At 43.6% G+C, this 27,910-nt stretch overlaps 1 protein-coding gene across 1 annotated transcript; it reads right to left on the bottom strand.

Moving 5' to 3' along the window:
* Window positions 1-14: 14 nt before the first annotated feature.
* Window positions 15-27,889, bottom strand: LOC138949172 (uncharacterized protein PF3D7_1120000-like). The gene is made up of 14 exons (XM_070320944.1): window positions 27,761-27,889; window positions 26,999-27,052; window positions 26,353-26,474; window positions 25,181-25,258; window positions 24,178-24,342; window positions 20,582-20,686; window positions 19,979-20,101; window positions 17,144-17,275; window positions 15,520-15,547; window positions 11,576-11,676; window positions 10,411-10,568; window positions 8,525-8,687; window positions 5,488-5,613; window positions 15-1,650 (listed from the first exon to the last, which is right to left on the bottom strand). The coding sequence occupies exons 1-14, from the start codon at window positions 27,762-27,764 to the stop codon at window positions 1,426-1,428; spliced, it is 1,584 nt and encodes a 527-aa protein (XP_070177045.1). The 5' UTR covers window positions 27,765-27,889; the 3' UTR covers window positions 15-1,425.
* Between the last annotated feature and the right edge of the window lie 21 nt (window positions 27,890-27,910).

Here is a 27,910-nt window from a genome sequence, read left to right as displayed (position 1 = left end):
CAGAATGCAAAGTATTGTCGCTTACCATAACTTGTTTGACAATCCTTTTACTGTCTGTTGGAATATGGTTCATACTCAAATAAATACAATGTCTTTTTCCATGCAGTGTACATTCGCATACTATATCTATCTTAAAGTTTAAAAAAAGAAATTATGCGATGAAAAGTTGAATAATAGGCCTCATACTAAAAGAAAAACAAGAAGAGCAAACGCTCGATCGAGTCACTTTCGCAGTTCTGAATATTATATGAGGCATCAGATGGACAGGAAGAAATTGCTATTCACAACACAATACAGATGTAAATAATTTGATGTAAAGAATAATCCTATAAAGTTTGAATCAAATCCGATGAATAGTTTCAGAGATATGATATTTAAATTTTTTTCCTTCAAGACATACCTGTGACCTTGAAAAAGGTCAAAGGTCACCAAAGCAGACGTCAAAGTGTAGAGGTCACTGGGAGTCACGTTCACATAAAATTTGAGCCCGGTCACTTTTATAGTTTCCGAGAAAAGCCCAACGTTAAGTTGTGTGTTGCCGAACAGAAAAGGCTAGTTATCTCCCTTGTTTTTCTGATAACGTTCGTAAAAGGCTACAGATGTAAATACTTTGATGTAAAGAATAATCCTACAAAGTTTCAATCACATCCGATGAACTTTGTCAAAGATATAAAATGTCTAATTTTTCCTTTGACGCTGACCTGTGACCTTGAAAAAGGTCAAAGGTCAACGAAACCATCGTTAAAGTGTAGAGGTCATTGGAGGTCACGACTAAACAAAATATGAGCCGGATCGCTTTGATAGTTTCCGAGAAAAGTCCAACGTTAAGGTGGTGTCTACGGACGGCCGGCCGGCCGGCCGGCCGGACGGCCGGCCGGACAGACTAACACTGACCGATTACATAGAGTCACTTTTTCTCAAGTGACTCAATAACCCAAAGAAATTATGTAATGAACAGTCAGAAAAAGTTCTAAAGAAAACAACGTTTTTCGTGTTAAAATGTAAATTTTGTATAAATGTAACAAATAGATACAATATTCTATAAATACATACAGTTAAAGGTATGTTCTGGTAATCATGCGTATTTTCTTAAAAAATAAACAACTAAGAACATTACTAGATTAAGTTCAAAAACCGTAAAAATAAATTATTCACTAAAATATAAATATGTCGTAGTGAAACGCCTACAATCACTTTGAAATCACTAATACAGCAAAGTACACAATTAATTGAAATGGAGAAACATACATGTAAATGAACTCAAACAAGCACTCTCTCTCTCTCTCTCTCTCTCTCTCTCTCTCACACACACACACACACACACACACACACACACACACACACACACACACACGCACACATACAGAGTCAAACACGCAAGTCATCAAGCAAAACCATCCTACACACGTCTATCCTTGTCTCCGCTTATTTCTTGCCGCCTTTGGTGGGACCCTTTCTGCCAGCTGGTGGTTTTCGCTTCTTTGGTTTAAGAATTTCCTGTTGACGTTTCTTGATGTCGTCACGTGATACGTAGCTCGCCTGTACGTCATCGAAGTCGTATCTTATCTTGTCCATTGACCTGTAGTCCAGGGGCCGAAGCACGCAGCGGCTGTTGTCCTCCGGGAGGCGTTGCTCGAAGAACTTTTGAAGCTGAGGGAAAGATCAGAAGAAGTGAGATGAGAAGAGAACAAGACGAAATAAGATGCGACAACGTAAGTTATTTAACCCAGGGCCGGACTACCGGGGGGGTTATGGGGGTTGCGCAACCCCCCCCCCCCCCCCTAGCCTAAACATGTACCTTACTTATTTAATTTTTTTTATTATTGCTTATTTTATGCCGTTTCATGCAAGGAGCGACCATTTTCCTATCTCAGAATATGACCTACCCATCAGCTTCAGGGGGCTTCGCCCCCTGACCACCACAACGAGGGGGGGGGGGTTCTAGGGTTTCCGGACCCCCCCCCCCCCCCCAGAAAAAATAACAAGAAGAGCAAACGCTCGATCGAGTCACTTTCGCAGTTCTGAATATTATATGAGGCATCAGATGGACAGGAAGAAATTGCTATTCACAACACAATGAGTCACGTTCACATAAAATTTGAGCCCGGTCACTTTTATAGTTTCCGAGAAAAGCCCAACGTTAAGTTGTGTGTTGCCGAACAGAAAAGGCTAGTTATCTCCCTTGTTTTTCTGATAACGTTCGTAAAAGGCTACAGATGTAAATACTTTGATGTAAAGAATAATCCTACAAAGTTTCAATCACATCCGATGAACTTTGTCAAAGATATAAAATGTCTAATTTTTCCTTTGACGCTGACCTGTGACCTTGAAAAAGGTCAAAGGTCAACGAAACCATCGTTAAAGTGTAGAGGTCATTGGAGGTCACGACTAAACAAAATATGAGCCCGATCGCTTTGATAGTTTCCGAGAAAAGATATAAAATGTCTAATTTTTCCTTTGACGCTGACCTGTGACCTTGAAAAAGGTCAAAGGTCAACGAAACCATCGTTAAAGTGTAGAGGTCATTGGAGGTCACGACTAAACAACTTGAAATATGAGCCCGATCGCTTTGATAGTTTCCGAGAAAAGTCCAACGTTAAGGTGGTGTCTACGGACGGCCGGCCGGACAGACTAACACTGACCGATTACATAGAGTCACTTTTTCTCAAGTGACTCAAAAATATTGAATGAGGTATGCATTTCTTTATTTTACATTGAGTTTCAATTTTTGGGGTATTAATCAGTGACAAAATCTGCTGCCTGAAACTGGTAATGATCATCCTGAGAATGCACCAGATTGCACCATTTTGCATCCTTTTTTCAAAATTTTCCGGGGGGGCATGCCCCCGGACCCCCCTAGTTAGCTAGGCGCTTCGCGCCGTCGGCTCGGCGCTTCGCGCCTTCACACCCATATCTTCACAATATACTTTTGAAAAAAAACCACCCATAAAATGAACTGATCCGCCCCTGCCCCCTGGGCCACCACTGGCAACCCCCCCCCCCTCCTCTTCGCCTAGTCCGGCCCTGTAACCCTCAAGAATATCTAACATACAAGCTTGCACACCCCCCATCTCCCACTACCATCACTAGCCTGACATACTCAACATCCACACAATCTTGAGAAAAAAAAGATTTTTTAAATCTTTAACACGAATCATTACTTATCCTACATACGTGAGAGAGACACTCGTGAGATAATAATCGTTCAAATCCCACGTGTGTATAGTGAGGTCATGTCAAGCAAGTCTGGCAGGGACCTGTTTTTTCCCACTCCTTATGATACCAAAGTCACTGACCGAGACAAACGTCATTATAGAAAAACAAATTGCGCTCGCTAATTACCCTCGATGAATTTTTAGAACTAACACGTCACGCCACGCTTTCAGAGTGACGTTTCTTTACTTTGACGTAATAGATTGCACGAGGCTTTAGAAGAGATCGAGGTTCCAAAACAAGCGTCTTCAATTTAGCCGCCTCGACTGCAGGACATTTTCAGTAAAATACACGTAAGTACAGTATGTAGGATAAACAGAATACTACATAGCTTGCTGTGTCGAACCAGATTTACACTCGTTACTTTTTCAAATAGTGAACAGCTCGCTTTCGTTCGCAGTTCAATATTTAAAAAAACCAACTCGTGTAAATCTGGTATGACCACAGGCGGAAGGTATCGTTCACTGGACCACTACTTCCATAGAAAGACTACAAGGTTTGACACTCACTTCGAGTCGTCTGTGTTCTTGGAGTCGCTTCCTGCGAACAATTTTTTTGTTCAAGACGGTTTGCCTCTTCCTACAGTCTGTGTTAGGTCAAATAAATACAGTTGAATGATTATTTTAACCGTATGTAGGCTTACCTTTAATTGACGGTTTGCCTCTTCCTACAGTCTGTGTTAGGTCAAATAAATACAGTTGAATGATTATTTTAACCGTATGTACCTTTAATTTTCAGCTGCCGTCCGCTCCAGGTTGTTTTTAACCATCATTTGGACGAATGTTCGTTTGCGAACCGCAATCCTGTAGCCGGTAAGAAATCATGCATCCCGCACCGAATATGCATACCAGTGCTCATTGGTCTAAAACATATGTAAATATTGCAGCAAAGGGAAGCTACCCACGGGAGTTTCACTTTAGGTTTTTGGCGAAGAGCCGTTTGCCGAATAAAAATGAAGAAAACGTCCGGTTATTAGCCAATGATCGCATCGAACTACTATCTCCTCGGACATACGACGATCATCAGGCGCACAGGATCTAAGTGGGATGCCGTTGACAGACACGTTTGGTCGCACAAAATACGGTTTAAAAACATGCAGCGGACAGGCAGCTAAATATAAAAGGTACAGATAGTTAGAACATTCATTTATCACGGCATTTGCACAGTTGCAAAGGTTCTTGACATTGGCAATTATTTTGTGCATAATTTTTTTCTCAAGTTAGTGGAGCACGACTCGAAGCTGAGTGACAAACCTTGTAGTCTTTCTATGGAAGTAGTGGTCCAGTGAACGATACCTTCCGCCTGTGGTATGACACAGCAAGCCATGAAATATTCTCTATTTATTTTCTTTCCCAAATTGAGTCTTGGCTAGCCCAGACAAAATATGTGAACTCAGACTGACACTTGCGCGACCTCATTTCTGACACTTTGACATCATAACATGACCGCTAAGACTTTAAAATAAAAACGAACACCAAGCTGCGACCAAATCAAACAATGACATCATAGCTTGATGACCTCAAGACTTATTTTCTTGATAGCTCAGTGGATATTTCAGGGGTGAAAATCTTCTCTAGTAAACATTTTCATACTGTGACTCTGAAATTTGATGAAAACAAGCCACATTTTGGTCATGTCTGCTGATTATCAACACCTAAAAAGGTGTGAAATTGTAAAGGCTTTTTCTCCCCAAACAACTGAGAAATCCTCAACGTAAAGTTTTAACGAACAGGACCCCGCTGTGAGTCCAAAATGTGACGTGGGTAAACCAAACTAGGGTCATGTTGGCAGATTATTATACCCTTGAAGTGTTCAAAGTTTCAAAGCTCTAGCTTCAAAAACGCCTGAAATAACGTAAATGTTAAGTTATTACGAAACGAACATGACCCCCTGTGACCCCAAAACTTGACGAGGGTCAATCAAACTTAGGTCAAGTCGGGAGATTATCTAACACCCTAGAAGTGTTACAGTTTCAAAATCTCTTGCTTCAAAACCATCAGAGATAACCTCAACGTTAAGTTATTTTGTCAACAGACGGACACATATGAATACTAAGACTCACCAATTACTCAGGTGAGTCAAAAACAACAACAACAAAACTAGCAGTAGCAACAACAAGACTACCACCACCACGTGAACAACAACAAGACCACCACCACCAACAACAACACCACCAACAACAACACCAACAACAACACTACCAACAACAACACTACCAACAACAACACCAACAACAACAACAACAAGACCATGGCATATTGACAAGCCACTGACCTCCCTAGGGTCGTGGTCCTCGCCCTCCATGTTGCCGTCGCCGTAGCGAGCCAACAGCTTCTCCGTCTTGTTCCAGATCACCTCCATGTCCTTGCCTGGCTCGCCCACCAGTAACGTCGGCTGGGTCTGCACACAGCAAGGTAGTCCAACTTAAAGTTACTACACTTAAGGCGCCATTTTGGACAGTTTTCCGACGATTTGGACCTTAAGAATGTCAAGGGACATTCGCTGTACTGCAATGATTTGCTCAAAATTGCTCCGAAACTATACCAAATAATTAAATAAATTTTAATCAGCGAGCGGTTTGCTTCGCTCAGCTCTCCTGTGTCAGAAGCCGGATTCCGTTCGTCATCATATTTTATTTAGTCCTCATAGATACGCATTCGTCAAAGCAGATTAAGACCGTTGGATTGAGGAAGTCAAATGTACAATCTGGCAAAAGCATGCATATTCCGTGCCATACAGGGCTAAAACGCTCCGCATAATATAAACAAACACACCGCCCGTTTGAGAAAATCACGGTCTGAAACGACTGCCAAACACAGCATTCATATTTGAAAAATAGAACGCGTAAATACTAATCCTAAGACCTTTCTCGTATGTTTTGTCATCTATTCAACACTGCCCCAAAACGAACTATGTAGCTCTCGGCTCAATTTCAAATATGTACGTATCTCTAGGAATAGCGCATGAAATACTCAGGGGTGGGACGACAAATTATGACTGGCGCAAAGTCACACTGAGAATGACAGTCTGGGATGCCCGCTCAAAGCACAGCCGTTTTCAGAGTAACTCAACGCTCAAACGTTTGTTTTAAGGTATTTGTGGTGTGTGGTCACATAAATACGTACAACCTCCAACCTTAACTGTATAGCTCTTGGGGCGATGAGTGACTCTTTTCTTGTCGGACATTATCACTTTAAACTCTCTCTCTCTCTCTCTCTCTCTCTCTCTCTCTCTCTCTCTCTCTCTCTCTCTCTCTCTCTCTCTCTCAAGATTTTGCCCTTAAAAGAAAGATTTAAATTAAATAAAGGCGTACTCCTTCACAAACATCCTTTCCGGCCGTGCACCACGTGCTTTCATTACAAAATGTAAAACAAAACCAAACCGAAAATTCAATGTCCCCATTCCACGGATAAATCTCTTTAAATCAAGTTCTGGCAGCGTTTTGTGGAATTCTCTCCCGGAAACAGTTCGAGTCCCAACGAGTCTCAATACTTTCAAAAAACACCTCTCATTACATTTAATGTCATCAGTCAATTCCAAAGATCGCTTTTGTGACGAAAAGAAATTGTTTAGAGTTTGCTGTCCAGAAACCCGTCAGAAAAGAAGGGATAATGTATGTGAAAGAAAAACAAGTCGCGTGAAGCGATATAAAAACATTTAGTCAAGCTGTCGGCATTAAAAATAACAGATAAACACAATAAACAGTCATCGCCGAGACTATATTTAAGATAGTCTCGACTAACCACACCCCAAAAAAGAGACGGGTCACGCTCGTCTCCGGGTAGCGTGGAAACGCAGTACTTACTTAACCTATTTTTCTGTCATTCTGAGCACATTTTTAGAGTAAACATAATACCTATGTATATATGTTTGAATTCAGGAGAAATTGAGGAATATGATGCAATCATTTTTAAATTTGTTAGTGAAAACTTGATTTTAATGACAACTTTAATGAGCAAACTAATTAAGTAGTTTTTAAGCCTCCAAGCTGAAATGCAATACCATAGTCTGGGCTTCGTCGAAGATTGCTTCACCAAACTTTCAACCAATTTGGTTACAAAATGAGGGCGTGACAGTGCTGCCTCAACTTTCACAAAAAGCCGGATATGACGTCATCAAGGACATTAATCGAAAAAATGAAAAAAAGTCTGGGGATATTATACACACGAACTCTCATGTGAAATTTCATGAAGATTGGTCCAGTAGGTTTCTCTGAATCGCTCTAGACACACACACACACACACACACACACACACACACACACACACACACACACACACACACATACATACATACACACATACACTACCACCCTCGTCTCGATTCCCCCCGTCTATGTTAAAACATTTAGTCAAAACTTGACTAAATGTAAAAACCCAGGAGCAGAGTGATAAATAAGAAATACAGAAACATATTTCTTGGGACTTGTCCCTTGCAGGTTGGTGGACTGAAAGTAGTGTGTGAAAAGAACAGAACCAAGTCTGTCTGTTTACAACCGCATGAAAGCAGGAAAGAGATCGTCGTCAGATTGAATTACATTACAATAACATTGACATGCCTCCATTTGAAACTTCTCGGTCTTCATCGTGGATTGACGCCCGACCAAAGTCTAATTTGAAGCCCTCCGTCGCTTCGCTCCGTCGGGCTTCAATTAGCTTTGGTCGGGCGTCAATCCACGATGAAGACGTCGAAGCTTCAAATGGAAGCATGTCAATGTGTAAAATAATAATGTTCTTGACCAAATTGGTTTTTGGCTGGCCAAGACAACATATGTGTACTCAGACACTTACATGACCTCATTTCTAACATGATTTCATCACCAATAGTCTAGCCAAGACTAAAATACCCCAGGCACAAAGCTGTCAGTCATACAAAGACATAGCTTGATGAGGTCAAGAATTATTATTCAGTGGTCGGTGACAAGGGTCATGTCAGCAGATCATCAAACGCTTGAAGTGTGCTAAGTTTCAAAGCTCTCGCTTTGAAAAAGCCTCAGATAACCTCAAAGTAAAGTTTTTATGAAACGAACATGACCCCGATGTAACCCCCCAAATTGACGAGGGTCAATCAAACTATAGGGTCATGTCGGGAGATCATCAAACCCTAGAAAGTAGAAGCGTGGACAGTTTCAAAGTTCTAGCTTGAGAAGCATCCGAGATAACCTCAACGTTAAGGTGGTTTTTTTTTTGGTGGCCGGCCGTCCATACGGACGGACAGTCCTCAGGACTAAGACTCGCCGATTTCTCAGGTGAGTCAAAAAGGGGAAGCAAAAGAACGCGAGAAAGAAGAAAATGCGCGTGATGTGACTGACCGAATGTAGCTTGACGTAGATGAGCTTGCTGTGGATGGCGACAGTGGCCAGCTTGATGCCAGCAATGGTCTTCTCCTGGCCTGTCAGCCTGCGCACCGCGTCCTGCACGCGCGCCATCTGCATCTCCGCCTCCCTCGACAGCTCTTGCTCGTACGCCACTGACCTGTACACACATAGCGGGGCTGGACCTAGTGTATCAGAAGGAGGGGCTTCCCAAATGAAGGAGGGGTCCAGTGGCTGGCCAAGCCTCGCCCCAACATGCTGCTGTAATGTAGCATTTGAAAGGAGTTTTGGGTCTCGCTTTGGGCAAAAAAACTAACATTTGACGGACAAGGAGGGGGGGGGGGGACTTTCGGAACCCATGACCCTCCCCAACTACCACCCCACGCCCCTCTCCCCTTTCTAGATATAGTCCTGCATAGAGACATGGACATGGACATGGAGATAGACATTGATAGGCACGGATATAGACACAGGCATAGACACATTGCTTTGAACTGCAAGGACATAGACATACATTGACACGGATCGAGACACAGAGAAAGACATAGACATGGAGAATGACATAAACGCAGATAGACACGGATATAGACACAGACATCGACACATTCCTTTGACTTGCAAGAACATAGACAAACACGGATAGAGACATAGAGGTAAACATAGACACAGATAGACACTGATATTAACAGCTATTGTGTTTTCAGCGTAGCAATAGGGCCCGATATTTAGACGAGACAAGTATAATGCCGACGAGTCGAAGACGAGTCGCATTATACTTGTTCGAGTCTAAATATCGGACCCTATTGCTACGATGAAAACACAATAGCGTTTATATAGCTATTCTGACATTAAATTCTGTGTTAGAATCATGTTTTTGTCAGCGACAAGTACCAGAATGGTCCATGTCGTTGATTGCAGACGACGGTTCCCTTTCCGCAGGAAGCCACGGAAATAACCGAACATTGAAAAACCCACGGACATGTATTACGGAGAAAACTCGAGATAACCGGATGCTCAGCATTACGTCAATATGTTAGGAATCATATGACGTCATGACGTATCATGCTTGCCTACGTAGATTGTATGTTCGAAAGTCTGACTTCTGTTGGGAATTCGCGTGGTGAAGACAGCGGTAAATCTGTAGATGATAAGAGAACAAGGATTTTCTCAGAAGAAACGACGAAATGTTTCAAACCGGTAACTTCATTTCAACATTGCACTGTACAATGGACGTTCTATGTGACAGGAGAGTTTGCTGATTTTGTGTTAAACATTGGAGAGATCGTCTGCTAGAATCCGAGATAGGTCGCTTCTGGAAATTTGCAAGGTTTGTTGCCTGTTAAAGAACTGGATTTTACACGTAATGTATGTCATGTACAGTAAGCAACAACAAAAACACACACAAAGCAAATGGCATCGTCTGTCGACTAGTCACAGAGTGACAGAAACAAACCTGGCGAGGTATGCGTGTACTTTATACACGTGGAAGAAACCGGAACCATGCGTCTTTGTTATTGCCGATATCGTTTGGATATCGGCAAAAATGGCCAACTTTCGTAGCGTTATGCTTTGATGATCGGAAAAGGGATGTGTGAGACCATCCAATCACAGCCCCCGAATTCCCCCACGTGTCCATCAGAATAGCTATATATATACATGGACACAGACGCACACACACACCGGCACAGACACCTGTACACACACACACACACACACACACATACAGACACACACAGACACACACACACACACACACACAGACACACACAGACAGACCCACACACACACACAGACAGACACACACACACACACACAGACAGACACACACAGACAGACACACACACATTCACCGCCCCTACACCCTTCTCTAGGGGAAGACGTACATGCCGAGAGGAGCGGGGTCATAGGTGAGGTTGCCCAGCATTTCCCGGAGGTCCTCCAGCTCAGCGGTCAGCATGTCATACAGCAGGTTGCTCTCGTCCAACTGGTCGCACAAGCGCTTGTAGCGCAGGTGTTCCTCCTGCACTCGACTCAACACGTCCTGTAATAAGGTTAATGAGTTGCATATGAATCAATGCACTTTTTCTCAGCGAAGTCACTTTCTTTGGCTCATGAAACGAATCATATCTAGACAGAGCGCTTCAAGATGGCGACGCAAAAAGGAGACGATGATGCGAGATGTGAAAGAAAGTTATAACACCTTAGCCAGCAGACGATTCGGTCAATGAAATTGTCAGCCAGAATGTCGTTATGATGGGAATGTCAGCTGGAGTGGTCACTAAACCTTCAAAAACAGTCAATCCCTCGGTTCACCTCGAAAACCACGCCGAGGAGGCCGCGACACGCTACACTGACTCCATCGCAGTTCCAACGTCGCCGCCATCTTTGAAAACCCTAATCGCGGCAGGCGAGCACATCCAAAAGCTGCTCGCGGTGCGCTTCGCGTGCGCTTTTCTGCACTGCGCCAAGAAATGGGGTTTTGAAAACGGCACTGCGATTGCTTCGGTGCGCACCGCCCCAAGCAACTCGTCTCATGCTCAGCTGGTGTTCCTTCTGCACTCGACTTAGCACGTCGGGAGTTCGTCTATTTGGGGATCGACTCAACAGTGCGAGGTTTGACATTGAGCAGTAACAACACTCATCCGATTAAAACCCTCAGACTGCCTATGCTGTTTACAACTCACGGATTTTGTAAGGTAGTTTTTTTGCATAAGAGGTCCTTTAGATAACCCCAAATGTCAAATCTGGAGGGCTTAATCGGATGAATGTGCCTACCACTCACTCAGGGCCGGACCAAGTTCGTTTGAGGGGGGGGGGGGGGGGGGGTTCCAACTGAAGGCAGGGGTCCAAAGTCCACATTTTGTTTTCTCTGAGAGGAACATTGGATGGCCAGGAACCCCCCCCCCCCCCCCCCCCCCAGCTCACTTACACTTAAAACAAAAAAAGCATAAAGGTCAAACCATTTCACCTGTGTGTTCGCGCGTGCATGTTTATACCCTTCTTCCTAATACTGTATACCATGAAAAAGAAAGATGACCACTAACTGACCCTGACATCGGAGATGTCCAGTGCCTCCTTGACCTCCTCGAAGATGTCCTGGAAACTCTTGAGCTCGATCACCGTGTTCAGCTCTTTGGCTTTACGTGCATCTGTCGACGACATCAATTTGTACATTACACAAACTTCGTCCTCAACCTTGCAAGTAACATTACGTTGTATTTCCTGTACTATTTCATCCTGTGCTCTCCAAGACATCCTCTAAGTGCAAGTTAAAAGCCACCTTCTTTTTACATTTAGTCAAGTTTTGACTAAATGTTTTAACATAGAGGGGGAATCGAGACGAGGGTCGTGGTGTATGTGTGTGTGTGTGTGTGTGTGTGTGTGTGTGTGTGTGTGTGTGTGTAGAGCGATTCAGAGTAAACTACTGGACCGATCTTTATGAAATTTGACATGAGAGTTCCTGGGTATGATATCCCCAGATTATTTTTCATTTTTTGGATACATGTCTTTGATGACGTCATATCCGGCTTTTTGTAAAAGTTGAGGCGGCACTGTCACACACTCATTTTTCAATAAAATATATTGAAATTTTGGCCAAGCAATCTTCCACAAAAGCCGGACTTTGGTATTGCATTTCAGCGTGGAGGCTTACAAATTAATTAATGACTTTGGTCATTAACAATCTAACAAGAAGGGCAAAGCCCATACGACTCACATGCTTGACCTTGACCTTTACATGACCTTGACCTTCAGGGTCAAGGTCAAATAACTAAACCTAGCAATGACATCATACACTAAGAACTGCTTTACACATTTTTCCTACCAAAATACATGTGACCTTGACCCAAGGTCAAGGTCATCCAAGGTCATGCAACACAAAGCTGTTAATTCAAGACATAGGAAGTACAATGGTGCTTATTGGCACTTTCTACCATGAGATATGGTCACTTTTAGTGGTTCACTACCTTATTTTGGTCACATTTCATAAGGGTCAAAGTGACCTTGACCTTGATCATATGTGACCAAATGTGTCTCATGATGAAAGCATAACATGTGCCCCACATAATTTTTAAGTTTGAAACAGTTATCTTCCATAGTTCAGGGTCAAGGTCACTTCAAAATATGTATACAATCCAACTTTGAAGAGCTCCTGTGACCTTGACCTTGAAGCAAGGTAAACCAAACTGGTATCAAAAGATGGGGCTTACATTGCCCTATATATCATATATAGGTGAGGTATTAAATCTCAAAAACTTCAGAGAAAATGCGAAAATGTGAAAAATGGTCGTTTAAGACAACAATTACGGCCCCTGTGACCTTGAACTTGAAGTGAGGTCAAGTTGCCGCACATGTTTTTTGAGATCTTGTAACCATACACCATCAGGCCACATCAGGTGTTGATAGACTTAATAGTGTCCAAGAAAATCCAACGTTAAAGTTTTCCGGACGGACGGACGGACGGACGGACGGACGGGGGGGGACGGACGGACGGACGACTCGGGTGAGTACATAGACTCACTTTTGCTTCGCATGTGAGTCAACAAGAAGAGCAAACGCTCGATCGAGTCACTTTCGCAGTTCTGAATATTATATGAGGCATCAGATGGACAGGAAGAAATTGCTATTCACAACACAATACAGATGTAAATAATTTGATGTAAAGAATAATCCTATAAAGTTTGAATCAAATCCGATGAATAGTTTCAGAGATATGATATTTAAATTTTTTTCCTTCAAGACATACCTGTGACCTTGAAAAAGGTCAAAGGTCACCAAAGCAGACGTCAAAGTGTAGAGGTCACTGGGAGTCACGTTCACATAAAATTTGAGCCCGGTCACTTTTATTGTTTCCGAGAAAAGCCCAACGTTAAGTTGTGTGTTGCCGAACAGAAAAGGCTAGTTATCTCCCTTGTTTTTCTGATAACGTTCGTAAAAGGCTACAGATGTAAATACTTTGATGTAAAGAATAATCCTACAAAGTTTCAATCACATCCGATGAACTTTGTCAAAGATATAAAATGTCTAATTTTTCCTTTGACGCTGACCTGTGACCTTGAAAAAGGTCAAAGGTCAACGAAACCATCGTTAAAGTGTAGAGGTCATTGGAGGTCACGACTAAACAAAATATGAGCCGGATCGCTTTGATAGTTTCCGAGAAAAGTCCAACGTTAAGGTGGTGTCTACGGACGGCCGGCCGGACGGCCGGACGGCCGGCCGGACAGACTAACACTGACCGATTACATAGAGTCACTTTTTCTCAAGTGACTCAAAAATTGTAATTAAAATTATAATTTTTATAAAACGATCCAAAATTACGTTCATCTTATTTTTCATTATTTTCTGATTCCAAAAGCATATAAATATATTGTATTCGGATTAAAAACAAGCTCTAAAAATTAAAAATATAAAAATTATGATTAAAATAAAATGTCCTAAATCGATTTAAAAACACTTTCATCTTATTCCTTGTCGGTTCCTGATTCCAAAAACATATAGATATGATATGTTTGGATTAAAAACACGCTCATAAAGTTAAAACGAAGAGAGGTACAGAAAACTGAGCGTGCGCAACCACTACCGCGCTAAACAGGCTCGTCAATTTCACTGCCTTTTGCACGAGCGGCGGACTACGGTCATTGTGAAACAAGAAGGGCAAAGCCCATACGACTCACATGCTTGACCTTGACATTTACATGACCTTCAGGGTCAAGGTCAAATAACTAAACCTAGCAATGACATACACTAAGAACTGCTTTACACATTTTCCCTACCAAAATACATGTGACCTTGACCCAAGGTCAAGGTCATCCAAGGTCATGCAACACAAAGCTGTTAATTCAAGACATAGGAAGTACAATGGTGCTTATTGGCTCTTTCTACCATGAGATATGGTCACTTTTAGTGGTTCACTACCTTATTTTGGTCACATTTCATAAGGGTCAAAGTGACCTTGACCTTGATCATATGTGACCAAATGTGTCTCATGATGAAAGCATAACATGTGCCCCACATAATTTTTAAGTTTGAAACAGTTATCTTCCATAGTTCAGGGTCAAGGTCACTTCAAAATATGTATACAATCCAACTTTGAAGAGCTCCTGTGACCTTGACCTTGAAGCAAGGTAAACCAAACTGGTATCAAAAGATGGGGCTTACTTTGCCCTATATATCATATATAGGTGAGGTATTCAATCTCAAAAACTTCAGAGAAAATGGGAAAAATTTGAAAAATAGCTGTTTTTTAGACAACATTTATGGCCCCTGCGACCTTGACCTTGAAGCAAGGTCAAGATGCTATGTATGTTTTTTGGGGCCTTGTCATCATACACCATCTTGCCAAATTTGGTACTGATAGACTGAATAGTGTCCAAGAAATATCCAACGTTAAAGTTTTCCGGCCGGCCGGCCGGCCGGACGGACGGACGGACGGACGGACGGACGGACGACCCGGGTGAGTACATAGACTCACTTTTGCTTCGCATGTGAGTCAAAAATGCAGTGCGTTCAGTTTCATTCTGTGAGTTCCACAGCTTGACTAAATGTAGTAATTTCGCCTTACGCGACTTGTTCTTAACCTAGTTTGCAACATGACAAATGTTGGTCTTCGTTCACAGAGACGGGCATTTTTTGGCAGGCAGTGTGTGCACAGGTTGTTGACGACCCTCGAATCAAAGTGAAATTGAGGATACCATCTCTCCTGCGTGTTGCATCAAGTACTCCACCTCCAATCTTTTCAGGCTTTTTAAATGTCATTCATGTCACAATCCCGAAGGAGAGAGGTGCGTGGCGAACGGCGTGAGACACAGACAACAAAACTAAACTAGAATGACGCACAAGCATTAAGTTTGATGTAAAGTTTTGATTGTATGGTAATACGCTAGCTAAACATGACCTTAGAAAAGAAAAGCCTCTGAAAGAATTTACAAAAGAAAGCCAAGAAGACGAAATAAAACAGAAGTATTATTTGTAAGCGGTGATGTTATTGCACTGACCTGGATTATCGTCCTCAACAATGTCCATCTGGAAAAAATAACACTACATTCTTCAGCGTCTCTCTCTTTCTCTCTGTCTCTCCTTCTCTCTCTCACAGACACACACACACACACACACACTACACACACACACACACACACACACACACACACACACACACTGACAAACACACACACACACACACACACAAACACATACACACACGAGCGCGCGCATGCACGCAAGGCACGCACACACCCATTCCCTACTAACAACCACCCTACCAACACCGCATTACCTCCCCCCTCGCCCCCTAGAAATACCCCCCCCCCCCTCGACCATAAACTAAGTGTTGGTTTCCAGAAGTTGTTCCTTGTACACTTTCTTCTTGCATCACTCACTCTAACACATCCCCGCCCCACACCAACCCACTCCACACACACCTTGAGCTTGCACATACACTTCGCCCATGTTTTTCTTGTCTCTCTTTATCACTCACCAACACACACCACCCCACCCCACTGTTACACACCCCACACCCCCCCCCACCGTTACACACACCCCACCCCACTGTGATACACACCGCACCCCACTGTGACGCACCCCACCCCACTGTGACACCTACCCCACCCCACTGTGACACACACCCCACCCCACTGTGACACACACCCACCCCACTGTGACACCTACCCCACCCCACTGTGACACACACCCAAACCCCACTGTGACACACACCCACCCCACTGTGACACCTACCCCACCCCACTGTGACACACACCCAAACCCCACTGTTACACACACCCCACCCCACTGTGACACACACCCCACCCCACTGTGACACACCCCACCCCACTGTGACACACACCCCACCCCCATGTGATACACACCCCACCCCACTGTGACAACCCACCCCACCCCACTGTGACACACACCTCACCCCACTGTGACACACACCCCTCCCCACTGTGACACATACCCCACCCCCCTGTGATACACACTCCACCCGACTGTGACACACCCCACCTCACTGTGACACACACCCCACCCCACTGTGACACACACCCCACCCCACTGTGACACACACCCCACCCCACTGTGACACACACACACACCCCCCACTGTGACACACACCCCATCCCACTGTGACACACACCCACACTACTGTGACACACACCCCACCCCACTGTGACACGCCCCACCCCACTGTGACACACACCCCATCCCACTGTGACACACACCCCACCCCACTGTGACACACACCCCACACCACTGTGACACACACCCCACCCCACTGTGATACACCCCCCACCCCACGGTGACACACCCCCCACCCCACTGTGACACCTACCCCACCCCACTGTGACACCTACCCCACCCCACTGTGACACACACCCCACCCCACTGTGACACACACCTCACCCCACTGTGACACCTACCCCACCCCACGGTGACACACACCCCACCCCACTGTGACACACACCCCACCCCACTGTGACACACACCCCACCCCACTGTGACACACACCCCACCCCACTGCGTCACACACCTCAGCCCTATCACACCACCTCCCACAACACATCACCCCACACGCACACATCTCCCCACCTTACCCCACCCCACACACACACACACACAAACACACACCTTGAGTTCGCCCATACACTTGGTGTTGGTTTCACGGAGTTGTTCCTTGTATTCTTTCTTTTTGTTCCTCAGGTTTTCGTCAAACTCACGGGTCTTGTTCTCGATCATGATGTGCAGCGGCCGCATCTGGTTCTGAACACACAGACAAACACACAGACAGATTAATGCATGTATGCACTTGTAGACACAGGCAGACATATCAGACACCGTGACATTCACAAAACACACACACAAAGGCACACACACACAAAGGCACACACACACACACACATGCACGATCGAACGCATGCACAAACACAAACATAATGTATTACAGAAGAAAAGCAAATGCTTTTACGTCTCGCTTTCATCATGACCCTTTAATGTGGAGCCCCCCTTTTAAGACCCCCCAATAAAAGACTTCTTCCACTTTCACACATTTTACGACCCACTTTTTTCTTTAAGAGCTGATTTTCTCAGATTTTGTAGATGTCTTAAACAGAGGATCCACTGTTTATGACCCCCCCCCCCCCCAAGAACAAAGAAATAAAGAAAAAAAGAAGCTTTTTCAACTTCATAAAATAATGTTCAAGAGAATGTTCACGTCCGACTATTCGAAACAAATATGGTCAACAAAACTAGGGTCACGTCGGGAGATCATCAAACCCTACAAGTGTGCAAAGTTTCAAAGTTCTAGCTTGAAAATCATCCGAGATAACCTCAATATTAACTTTGTTGACCACGGACGAACACTGCTCAGTAGACCCAGTGTCTGACCTGTCTGAAAACACCTGCTGCCCACCCAGTGAAGATAAAGAGGAAAAAAAATTCTGCTCGCGCGGCAACAAGCAGGATGTCTCTGAACTGAGTACTAAGGATAAGGATAAGGATACGATTTTATATAGTCCATGAGGGTAACCTCACAGAAATTCGGGCTGCTTTCTCCCAGGGGAAAGCGAGCTGCCATACAGTATACGGCGCTACCCATTTTTTTTTTCCTGCATGCGTGTATTCATGTTTCCAAGCCCTGAGACTTAATGCCGTGTGAGATGGAATTTTTTTACACTTTATTCCAAGTCACACGGGTATTTGGTGGACATTTTTATCTATGCCTATACAATTTTGCCACGAAAGACCCTTTTGTCAATCGTGGGATCTTTAACGTGCACACCCCAATGTAGTGTACACGAAGGGACCTCGGTTTTTCGTCTCATCCGAAAGACTAGCACTTGAACCCACCACCTAGGTTAGGAAAGGGGGGAGAAAATTGCGGCCTGACCCAGGCCTGAACACGCAACCTCTCGCTTCCGAGCGCAAGTGCGTTACCACTCGGCCACCCAGTCCATAAGGCTCACCGATTACTCAAGTAAGTCAAAAATCAAGATGTAAGTTAATATCCTTTATTCTACAGACGTGAGAGAGACACCCGTGAGATAATAATCGTTCAAATCACACGTGTGTATATCATGTAAATGAGGTCATGTCAAGCAAGTCTGGCAGGGACCTGTTTTTCCACTGCTTATGGTGCCAACGTCACCGAGACAAACGTCATTATCCCCGAGTACGCAGTACTAGGGTCCAGCAGACTTTAATTGTGTGTCTGTGTGTCTGTCTCGACTTAACAGCTTATTGCTGGGAAACTACTGGGCGCAGTTCGTTCAAAAGTTGATACACTAACTTGATAATAGGTCCGATTGATCGTATTAAAACTTCATAATGTTACCTGGGACCTAAATGGCAAATAATCCACAAAAACGACTCTTAACGGAGGGCGCAATTCGCGGTGGGTCAGAATAGCCGTTCGGCTGATAAACCGCCCAGCCAAGCCAGCGACACCGTACCAGGCTTTGCGTGCTTTGCGTGCGCGAGGACTACAGGCATTTGAGTTCACTGGCGAATGTCAGATTTGTTGGCTTGGAGGAAAGCGTTTCCGACTATGGCCAAAGGGATCCGGTTTCGATTCCCGGCATGGGCGGTCTATTTTTTTTTTTTTTAATTCTTGTTTACTATTGTTTATTATGAACGTTTTAATGTTTTATTATACTCTAATAATTTTTTTAATTGTGTAAATTTTTTTTTTTTTTTTTTTTTTAATCCAAGTGATCCTGGTGGAAAGCGATTCGTCTATGGCCAAAGTGATCCGGGTTCGATTCCCGGCATGGGCGGTCTATTTTTTTTTTTAAATTCCTGTTTACTATTGTTTATTATGAACGTTTTAATGTTTTATTTCACTCTAATAATTTTTTTAATTGTGTAAAATAAATAAATATTTATTTATTTATTTATTTTTTTAAATCCACGTGCACAAGACAGAAACTTTCATACTGGGGGAGCGAGCCAGTCTGAAGAGTACTCGGGTCCAGCGCCAGCGTTTTTTATAGAAACAAAAATTGCGCTCGCTAATTACCTCCATGAATCTTTACAACTAACACGTCACGCCACACTTTCAGAGTGACGTTTCTTTGCTTTGACGTAATAGATTGCACGAGGCTTTAGAAGAAATCGAGGTTCCAAAACAAGCGTCTTCAATTTAGCTGCCTCGACTGCAGGACATTTTCAGTAAAATACACGTGAGTACAGTATGTAGGATAAACAGAATACTACATGGCTTGCTGTTTCGTACCAGATTTACACTCGTTGCTTTTTCAAATAGTGAACAGCTCGCTTTCGCTCGCACTTCAATATTTAAAAAAAAACCTCGTGTAAATCTGGTACGACACAGCAAGCCATGTAGCATTCTCTATTTAGTACATGGTACCTTTTCCTGTTGAAGGAGAAAAGGAATGAAGGACAAAAGAAAAGTGAGACAAGGCAAGCATGTTGAACAAAAGTTCAGGAAGTCAAACTTCAACACACCTGTACTATCTTGAACTCCTTGACGCAACCGTCCCCAATGGCGTTGACCTCCTTGACGATGTTGTACTTCTCCGCCTTGCACTTGGTCATCGCCTTCACCTGCTGGTTGCTGCTGGAGATCTCCTGGCATGGGAAAACAGCACAAAGAAACAAGAAAAGCAAATGCTCATATGCCTCACCCTCGTCATATTAATTTAAATCAGAAACAAATCATCTGCTACTCTAGCTCTCTGAACACCCAAGAAAATGATAGTTTGTTGCTTGTTGACCCAAACTCTACCCCAACTGTAACTAAAATTTGAGCAGGATCACCAAGACAAGGGTCATGCCTAGCAGTCACGAACATTATAATTCTCCGTTTTTCCAGAACTCAACCCATTTGTGACATTTGATAAGAGTCAGGCCGACTTGGGTCATGTCTGGATGTCATCAAACCCGAGCAGTGTCAAAGATGAAGCTAATAAAAACATTGAAGGAAACAATTTGTTTCTCTCTCCATTGTTTACCCTAACTTGGCCCATTTGGGACTTTGAAAAATTTGAAGAAAGTCTGTCAAACCCGGGTCATGCGTGGAGATTATGAAATCTTGATGATCTGGCTCACCTTCTGCAGACTCTGTATGATCTTCCTGTAGTAGTTGGCGGTGTTGACGGCATCCATCAGCTTCATCTTCACCAGCTCCGCCTTGCTCTGCGCCTTCATGTAGGCCTGACAACAACAAGCAGTCGCCTTCATGAAGGCCTGACAACAACAAGCAGTCGCCTTCATGAAGGCCTGACAACAACAAGCAGTCGCCTTCATGTAGGCCTGACAACAACAAGCAGTCGCCTTCATGAAGGCCTGACAACAACAAGCAGTCACACCCACACCTCAATTGGATGGCAACTGGCATGCAATACCAATATCTCAATGCCTCTTTTAGCATGTTTTCATTGGGACTCATTTGCTACCGAAAATGTGTGATTCTGACCTTCACTTGTTTTTTTCTCTCTGAGGGTGGGGGGTCCAGGTAGCTCCTGGTGGTAGATCACTGGACTTGTGATCAAAAGGTCGCTGATTCGAATCCAGGCCGGGACGGACACGGGTCATGGGCTATGTGCAGACCCAGAGACGGTATCCATCTCCCAGCCCCGTGTCACCACAGTGGCACGTAAAAGACCTCGGTCATTCTGCCATAAGTGCAGATGGCTGATACCACCTAAACACGTATACACTTGTGTATCTCATCTAAAGTCGGGTTAAAACCCGGGAATATGCCCCTAATGGCTTTGCCGTGAGGGTGTAAAACTTGCATTTCTCACTACTGCAGGTGGTTACCAGTACTTCTCTCGTTGTGCTTGTATGTTCGATGTACCACGTACCCTATGCTACTCCCTCAGTGCTCTCTCGTGGACCACCGAGTAGGATGACTAGAACACTGTGCTTTTGCGGTTAGCTTCTCACTGTGGTGTTGATGAATAAAAAACCCCACAAGAATGGTAGGTATGACGAACGTTTATTATTGAGAAAAAAAACCCATTACATTTACTAGAACGTCAACAAAACGGTCTTTGAAATAGACAGACAGACAAACACGTATAAAACAGTTAAATAACTTATCTCAAGATCGTGTGGCTCGCTTGCAAAATGCCAGCGAGGTAATGATTAATGACGAAATAAAATGCTACTGAAAGGGTGTGATTCTGACCTGATTCATTTCTTTTCATTTCCATTCTTCTGATTCATTTAGTCATTGATCATTATCTCGCCGGCATTTTGCAAGCAACATAAAGTGTTAATGAACATGACCCCGCTGTGACCCCAAAATGTGACGGGGGTCAACCAAACTATGGTCATGTCATCAGCTTATCAAACCCTTGAAGAGTTGAAAGTTTCAAAGCTCTAGCTTCAACACCGCCTGAAATAACGTCAATGTTAAGTTATTATAAATCGAACATGACCCCCTGTGACCCCAAGTTCTGTGACCCCAAAACTTAACAAGGGTCAATCAAACGTAGGTCAAGTCGGGAGATTATCAAACCCTAGAAGTGTGCAGTGTCAAAGCTCTAGCTTTAAAAGAATCAAAGATAACCTCAACGTTAAGTTTTTATAAATCGAACATGACCCCATGACAAAACTTGACAAGGGTCAATCAAACTCGGGTCACTTCGTGAGATAACCAAACCCTAAAAGTGTGCAAAGTTTCAAAGTTCTAGCTTGAAAAACATCCGAGATAACCTCAAAGTGAAGTTTTTTCGTCCGGCCGTCCGGCCATCTTTACGGACGGACATGGATTGACACTAAGACTCACCCATTACTCAGGTGAGTCAAAATACCGACACGCCAGTTTTTTCGGTTGATGATTTACAGAACGGTAAGGCACCACCCACCCTCTGAGTGTGCAATGCCGACCCGCTCACTTGAAAATGTCATTGTCAAAGTTTTGAAGAATCAAGTGAAATTGCGTCACTCACTTTACGTCATATATATAATATATATACCCTTCAAAAAAAGTTAAGGACCACATTTTCAAACGCATGCCATAAAGAAATGACAAGGTTAAATGATTTAATTTTGTCTGTATTGTTTTATTGAAGAACTCAGGACTGTCTAGAAAATGTCACGTCAAAAATGCCAGCGAAAACAACGCTAGAGCTTGTTACTCTAGACAACCCTCTGATTTCAAATTCACAACAGTAGTATTTCTTTCGACGAATAATTGCAAAATCTTATTCAGGCAGCAATCACTTGTCAGTCTCCCGCTAATCGGTAGTGAGATGTCCTACAACGTAAGATGATCTCTCCCCAGACCATCACAGCGCCCCCATCAAACGATTTCGTTCTATAACAGCGCCATCTGCAAAGCGTCTCCACGACGCCTCCAGCGAGACTCTGATGCGTCCATCAGCAGGATCCAAAAAGTGGCGGGACCCATCTGTAAACAAGAACTGAGCCTTACGATGACGTGACCACCTCACATGTTGAGTGCACCAGGCTCGGTTGGCAGCTGTATGGTTGGCAGTCAATGTTGTTTTGCGGACAGGGCGTCTTTCACTGAAGTTAAAAGCGTGTCATAAGCAGTTTGTAACACTTTGATTCCTGACAACAGTGTGTGGTGGCAGCTCATGGTCGATGCCTGTCTTTGCAGTAACTTTGTTTTTGCTGCATGACCTTTATTTGGATGAGGCGATCTTTCATTGTTGTGGTGACTGTAGGCCGACCACTGCAACACTCTGAACCACTTGCCTGACAGAAACAACATCTTGTAGTCATCAAACTCCCCTTGCCTTATCCAAGTCTCTCCGTGTTCGTGATAGGGGCATGATGTTTCATTGCATTATTTTGTCAGTGTGTCATTTTACAAACACAAATTTGTTAGCATATTTCGTGGGTGGAACCCTGTTGTAGCACGTGCATTACTGGTTTTTGCACCGATTTCATAGGACTTTGAAAACTGCCCACTTTTTAAAGAAAACCTCACTTTTTCTGCCTGTTTAGCATGACACAGTGACACTGCCTACCAAAAATGTTCCTAGAACAAGATTCACTGCCCTTTCGTTAATTCAAAAAAGTGACGTTTCATATGAATTGTCAAATCCTTGATTTTTGGCGAATATTTTAAAGATTGCGAACATTTCGTGACCGGTCCTTAACTTATTTTTTAAAGAGTATATATATCTCTCTCTTTGTGTCATTTCATTTCTGTCTGGCGTCTATTCTAAATCTTTTGCTCTCTGTTGGACAAGAAAAATCGAAGCAACTGAAACGCATTTTCAACATGGTTGATCTTGTGAGATTGTTGTGTGAACGCATTTCACCTGTTACTAAATAATATTCATCACGTCAGGTGAGTGATTGGTTGGCTGACCCAGGTCACGAGAATGCTTTGACTGACAGGCATAATCAGATAGGAGCGATCCAGTCCCCATCAGTTGCGGCTGTTCTGTCTAAATTTCTTTTGGTTAAAATAGACGGTAGTTAAACCTTTTTTTCTTCTAATATTCTGACTGTAAGCAAATGATAACAGACATTTTCCCATTTTCTCGACATGTCTGTTAATATTATCATTTGCTAACAGTCAGCATATTAGAAATAACTTACACTAACTATCAGCATATCAGAAACAACTTATCAATACTGGATGTCTGCTGGAAGAGGATCACTGTGATTTTGCGGTTAGCAATTCACTGCGCGTTGATGAAAATGTAAGAGACTCTTACCTCGATTTTTGCTACTGAGGGGTTGTACTCGAGCCGGTACTTGATGTCTGACAGCTGCCTTATCTTGTGGGCCAGCTTTTCCTGTGACCGTTCCAGATAGTAGTTCTGCTTGCCCAGCGATCGGGACACCTCGAACGCCTTCTGGTCCATTATCTGGGCTGACGTCTGCACACACAGGGAGAGATACAGTGGCAGGCATGCCGACAGACAGCCAAGCGTACTGGCGCGCACACCGCACTGACACACGCACACGAATAGCCAGACGAACAGAGAGACGAACCTATAGAGAAAAGCAGTCAGGCAGGCAGCCAGGAAGGCAAGCTCAGTGAAACGCAGGCACGCACGCGCGCGAGCGCGCACACACACACACACACACCACACACACACACACGCGCGCGCACCACACACACACACACACACCCGCACACACACACACACACACACACACACACAAACTTTCGTTCACATGACCGATATAAGTTAAAAGGTTATGTAAGCTAACAAAAGTGACACAGTTTAATCACACAACATGCCCCTTCACAAGGAACTCCTATGTCAATTTGCAACTGTAAATCCGCGCAGAAGGTTTCATCCTGCTGCATCTTGCAAGACTGAGCAACTATATAGGCTGTTGATTGTTGCTACTCGGTGTCAAAGTGGAAGTATGCTTTTATAACGTGAAAAAGCCAGGACAGATCTGTGGTGGTTTACATGATGAAGTACATACAAGGCAGTGTTGGTCCCAGATTCGGGAGGAAAAAAGGTCAGTTGGATCTAGATTGAGAATATGTGCGGAACAAAATCCCTGGTTGCAGAAACATTGTTATGTCAGAAGAACTCCTACATGTCAAAACTATTGGACAGTCGACCGGCCAGGGGTCAGAACAATGCGTCAGATCACAAAATGATGCGTCAATGGCCAAAGACCGAGGCCTGGAAACAAGACTGCAAGGGAATGGAAGGTATGTTAAGGTTTAGAGATGAAAACGGATGTCTCTCTTACCCTCAGATCCTTCCCCTTCATGGCCGGTTTTTCCTTGGGTCTTGACACGAAGACTTTGTTCACCACGTGCTTCCCTCCCTGGAACACACACACACACACACAAACACACGCACACAAACGCGCGCGCACACAGTTCAGGCTACAATAACACTGTACGACGTTGCGGGCGAAAACCGACCCATAACCGAAATTCTTATTATTTAGGCTAGGGAGAACAAAATCTATTTATACCCTAATCCCCCTCTTTGTTTGTGTTTCGATTTTGAAGGACATTGAATTATATAAAAAAAAACATCTTTAATTTATTTCAAATAAAATCAAATTAGAAACTAAAGCTAAGGCCAAAAAAAAAATTGTCTGTTTAGGGTAACCCGACCGACCCTATCGATTTGGCGCCGACCCAAAAACTTTTTTTTGATTTCAAAAAAAAAAAGAAAAAAAAGAGGTAAAAATGCTAAAAAGAGACATTTGGCGTTTCATTTACACACACACACACACACAAAAAAAAAAAAAAAAAAAAAAACCTACCTACCTACCGACCCTACTTTTTTTGGTCATGTTACCCTAAACAGACATTTTTTTTTTTTTGGCCTAAAGTGTTTCTGTAAGTCAAATGCAACGGTAAACACGAGCCCCACCCCCCCCCCCCCTTTTTTTGTTTTACCTCTGTTTGTTTAGTTGACATATTACATAATAAGTCAGCTTCTCCCCCATTTAAAAAAAAATCCCCAAATCGAACAATATCAACAAATACGACGCTGTCACAAATCTAAAACAGAAGCCTCAAAAATCAAACCGATAACATGTTAATCATCATGCAATCATGAATCCGCTGAGACCAAATCAACGTTGCTGGCTTCCATAATTAAGACACAGTGATGATTAGTTTGGAAGTTACACACCTTTCGCACTCGAAACCTGGTTGACTACCGGACTGCAGAATGCTGAAAGGTATTTTATTAGAATTTGCGCCAGCAAAGTGCGCGCGCATCATCGTATCGTCTGCTACGGAGTAGGTGACTCCGTTTATACTGTACTAGGCTGTTTCGCTATGCAATGGTTAGACTAGAGTGTTTAGGTAGCGAAGTGCACTTGGCTACATCAAAGACACTGATAATTTTCTCACATTTTGGGAGGTCTTAAAAGGGGGGTTCCACTGTACTCGTACTTACGCTCTGGTGGAAAGCCACCTCTTTGCGCAGCTCATCGTTGACGTGACGAAGGAACTGCAACTTGTCCTTGTTCTTCGACTTCTGCTCATCTGTCGTCTGGACGAACGTGTCCCGCTCTTTTGCTGCAGCGTAACGTACATTGTAACCACAGTTATCAGGGATACATTTCACGGCATCATCCGCCTCCGGTTATACCATCGACTTCTGATCAGTCACGGCTCACCCTGCCACGCCGTGCGTGTGTCACAGTGGTTGGTGTGTGTGTGTGTCTGTGAGTGAGTGTTGTGTGTGTGTGTGTGTGTGGTTGTGTGTGTGAGTGTGTGTGACGTGTGTGGTTGTGTGTGTGTGTGGCCGTGAGTGCAGTGTGTGTGTGTGTGTGTGTGAGTGACGTGTGTGGTTGTGTGTGTGCGTGTGTGGGTGAGTGCAGTGTGTGTGTGTGTGCGCGCGTCTCAGTGTTCGCATAATTATGTCTGTGTGTTTTTCTGTGTGCCCCCGAGTCTCTCTCTCTCTCTCTCTCTCTCTCTCTCTCTCTCTCTCTCTTTTCTGTGAATCTGTGGCACACTGGGAGGAAACGCCGGCGAAAGTGAGCAATAATCACCGCCTGAGAGAGACAGTCACAGGCAAGTGAGAGTGTCAAATGATTTACCTTTGACGTGGAGATATCCCTTGATCTCTTCGTATCCAAGAACTGTTTCGATACCTGATTTGCGTGGAAAAGAACGTGAAATGAACCTGGGGTTAATATTGCAGATCTGTAGCACTTAATAATGTTAAAGAAAATTTACGGGGTATCCGTGATAAGCGGTTGTGCTAGTTATATTTGTCTATGACAACAACAACAACAAAACACACAAAAACAAAAATCCGAGCATCAATCAATCTGTTGGTGACTAGACACATGACTCATAACTTGTAGTTCGAATCTCTCCCCCCCCCCCCCCCAAATCAGTTAGACACATGACTCATTACTTGTACAGTGGAACCCCCCCCCCTGTTAAGACCTCCAAAAATCTTAAAAGGAGGTAGTCTTAAGGTAGTCTTAAAATGGTGGTAAATTTACAGACGTTGTGAACAAAAGGTCTGAAAAATCAAGGTCTTAGAAAGGGAGAAGTCTTCAATTGGGGGGTATTAAAAGGGAGGTTCCACTGTTGTTCGAATCTCTCTCCCCCCCCCCCCCCACACACACACAACTGACCCCAACCAATCAGTTTTAAAAGGTGATTTCGATCCACAAGTCATATAACAACTGGGACTGGGACATTATTAAATATATGACCTCAACGCAAAATACGAGCTGCCTACATACTACATAGCCTAGTCAACAAGCTCAAAAACCGATTCAGTTATTACTTTTTTAGTCATTGATTGACCACAGCGTGTCAGTAAAACTCAAAGCAAATATACATACCCATCTTGATCCTTTAATTTGTTCACCGTAGGTGGTTTTTAATGTTTTTTTTGCACTAGGGTCTTTCCTGGGATTGAGCTCCTCGCCTGGAATGTCGATAAATGTTGCATGATACGTCGCTCGTGTCGTCATTAGTATAGTGACGTCATT

The sequence above is a fragment of the Littorina saxatilis genome, linkage group LG15, assembly GCF_037325665.1.
Source record: "Littorina saxatilis isolate snail1 linkage group LG15, US_GU_Lsax_2.0, whole genome shotgun sequence".
Classification (NCBI taxonomy): Eukaryota; Metazoa; Mollusca; class Gastropoda; order Littorinimorpha; family Littorinidae; genus Littorina; species Littorina saxatilis.
This window is presented reverse-complemented; position numbering and strand designations above follow the sequence as displayed.

Excerpts from the sequence above, each read along its gene's own strand:
- LOC138949172 (XM_070320944.1), bottom strand. Across the intron at positions 20,102-20,581 it reads TCATACAGAGTCTGCAGAAG|GAGATCTCCAGCAGCAACCA; the intron begins GTGAGCCAGATC and ends TTCCCATGCCAG. Across the intron at positions 10,569-11,575 it reads TGGACATCTCCGATGTCAGG|GACGTGTTGAGTCGAGTGCA; the intron begins GTCAGTTAGTGG and ends ACCTTATTACAG.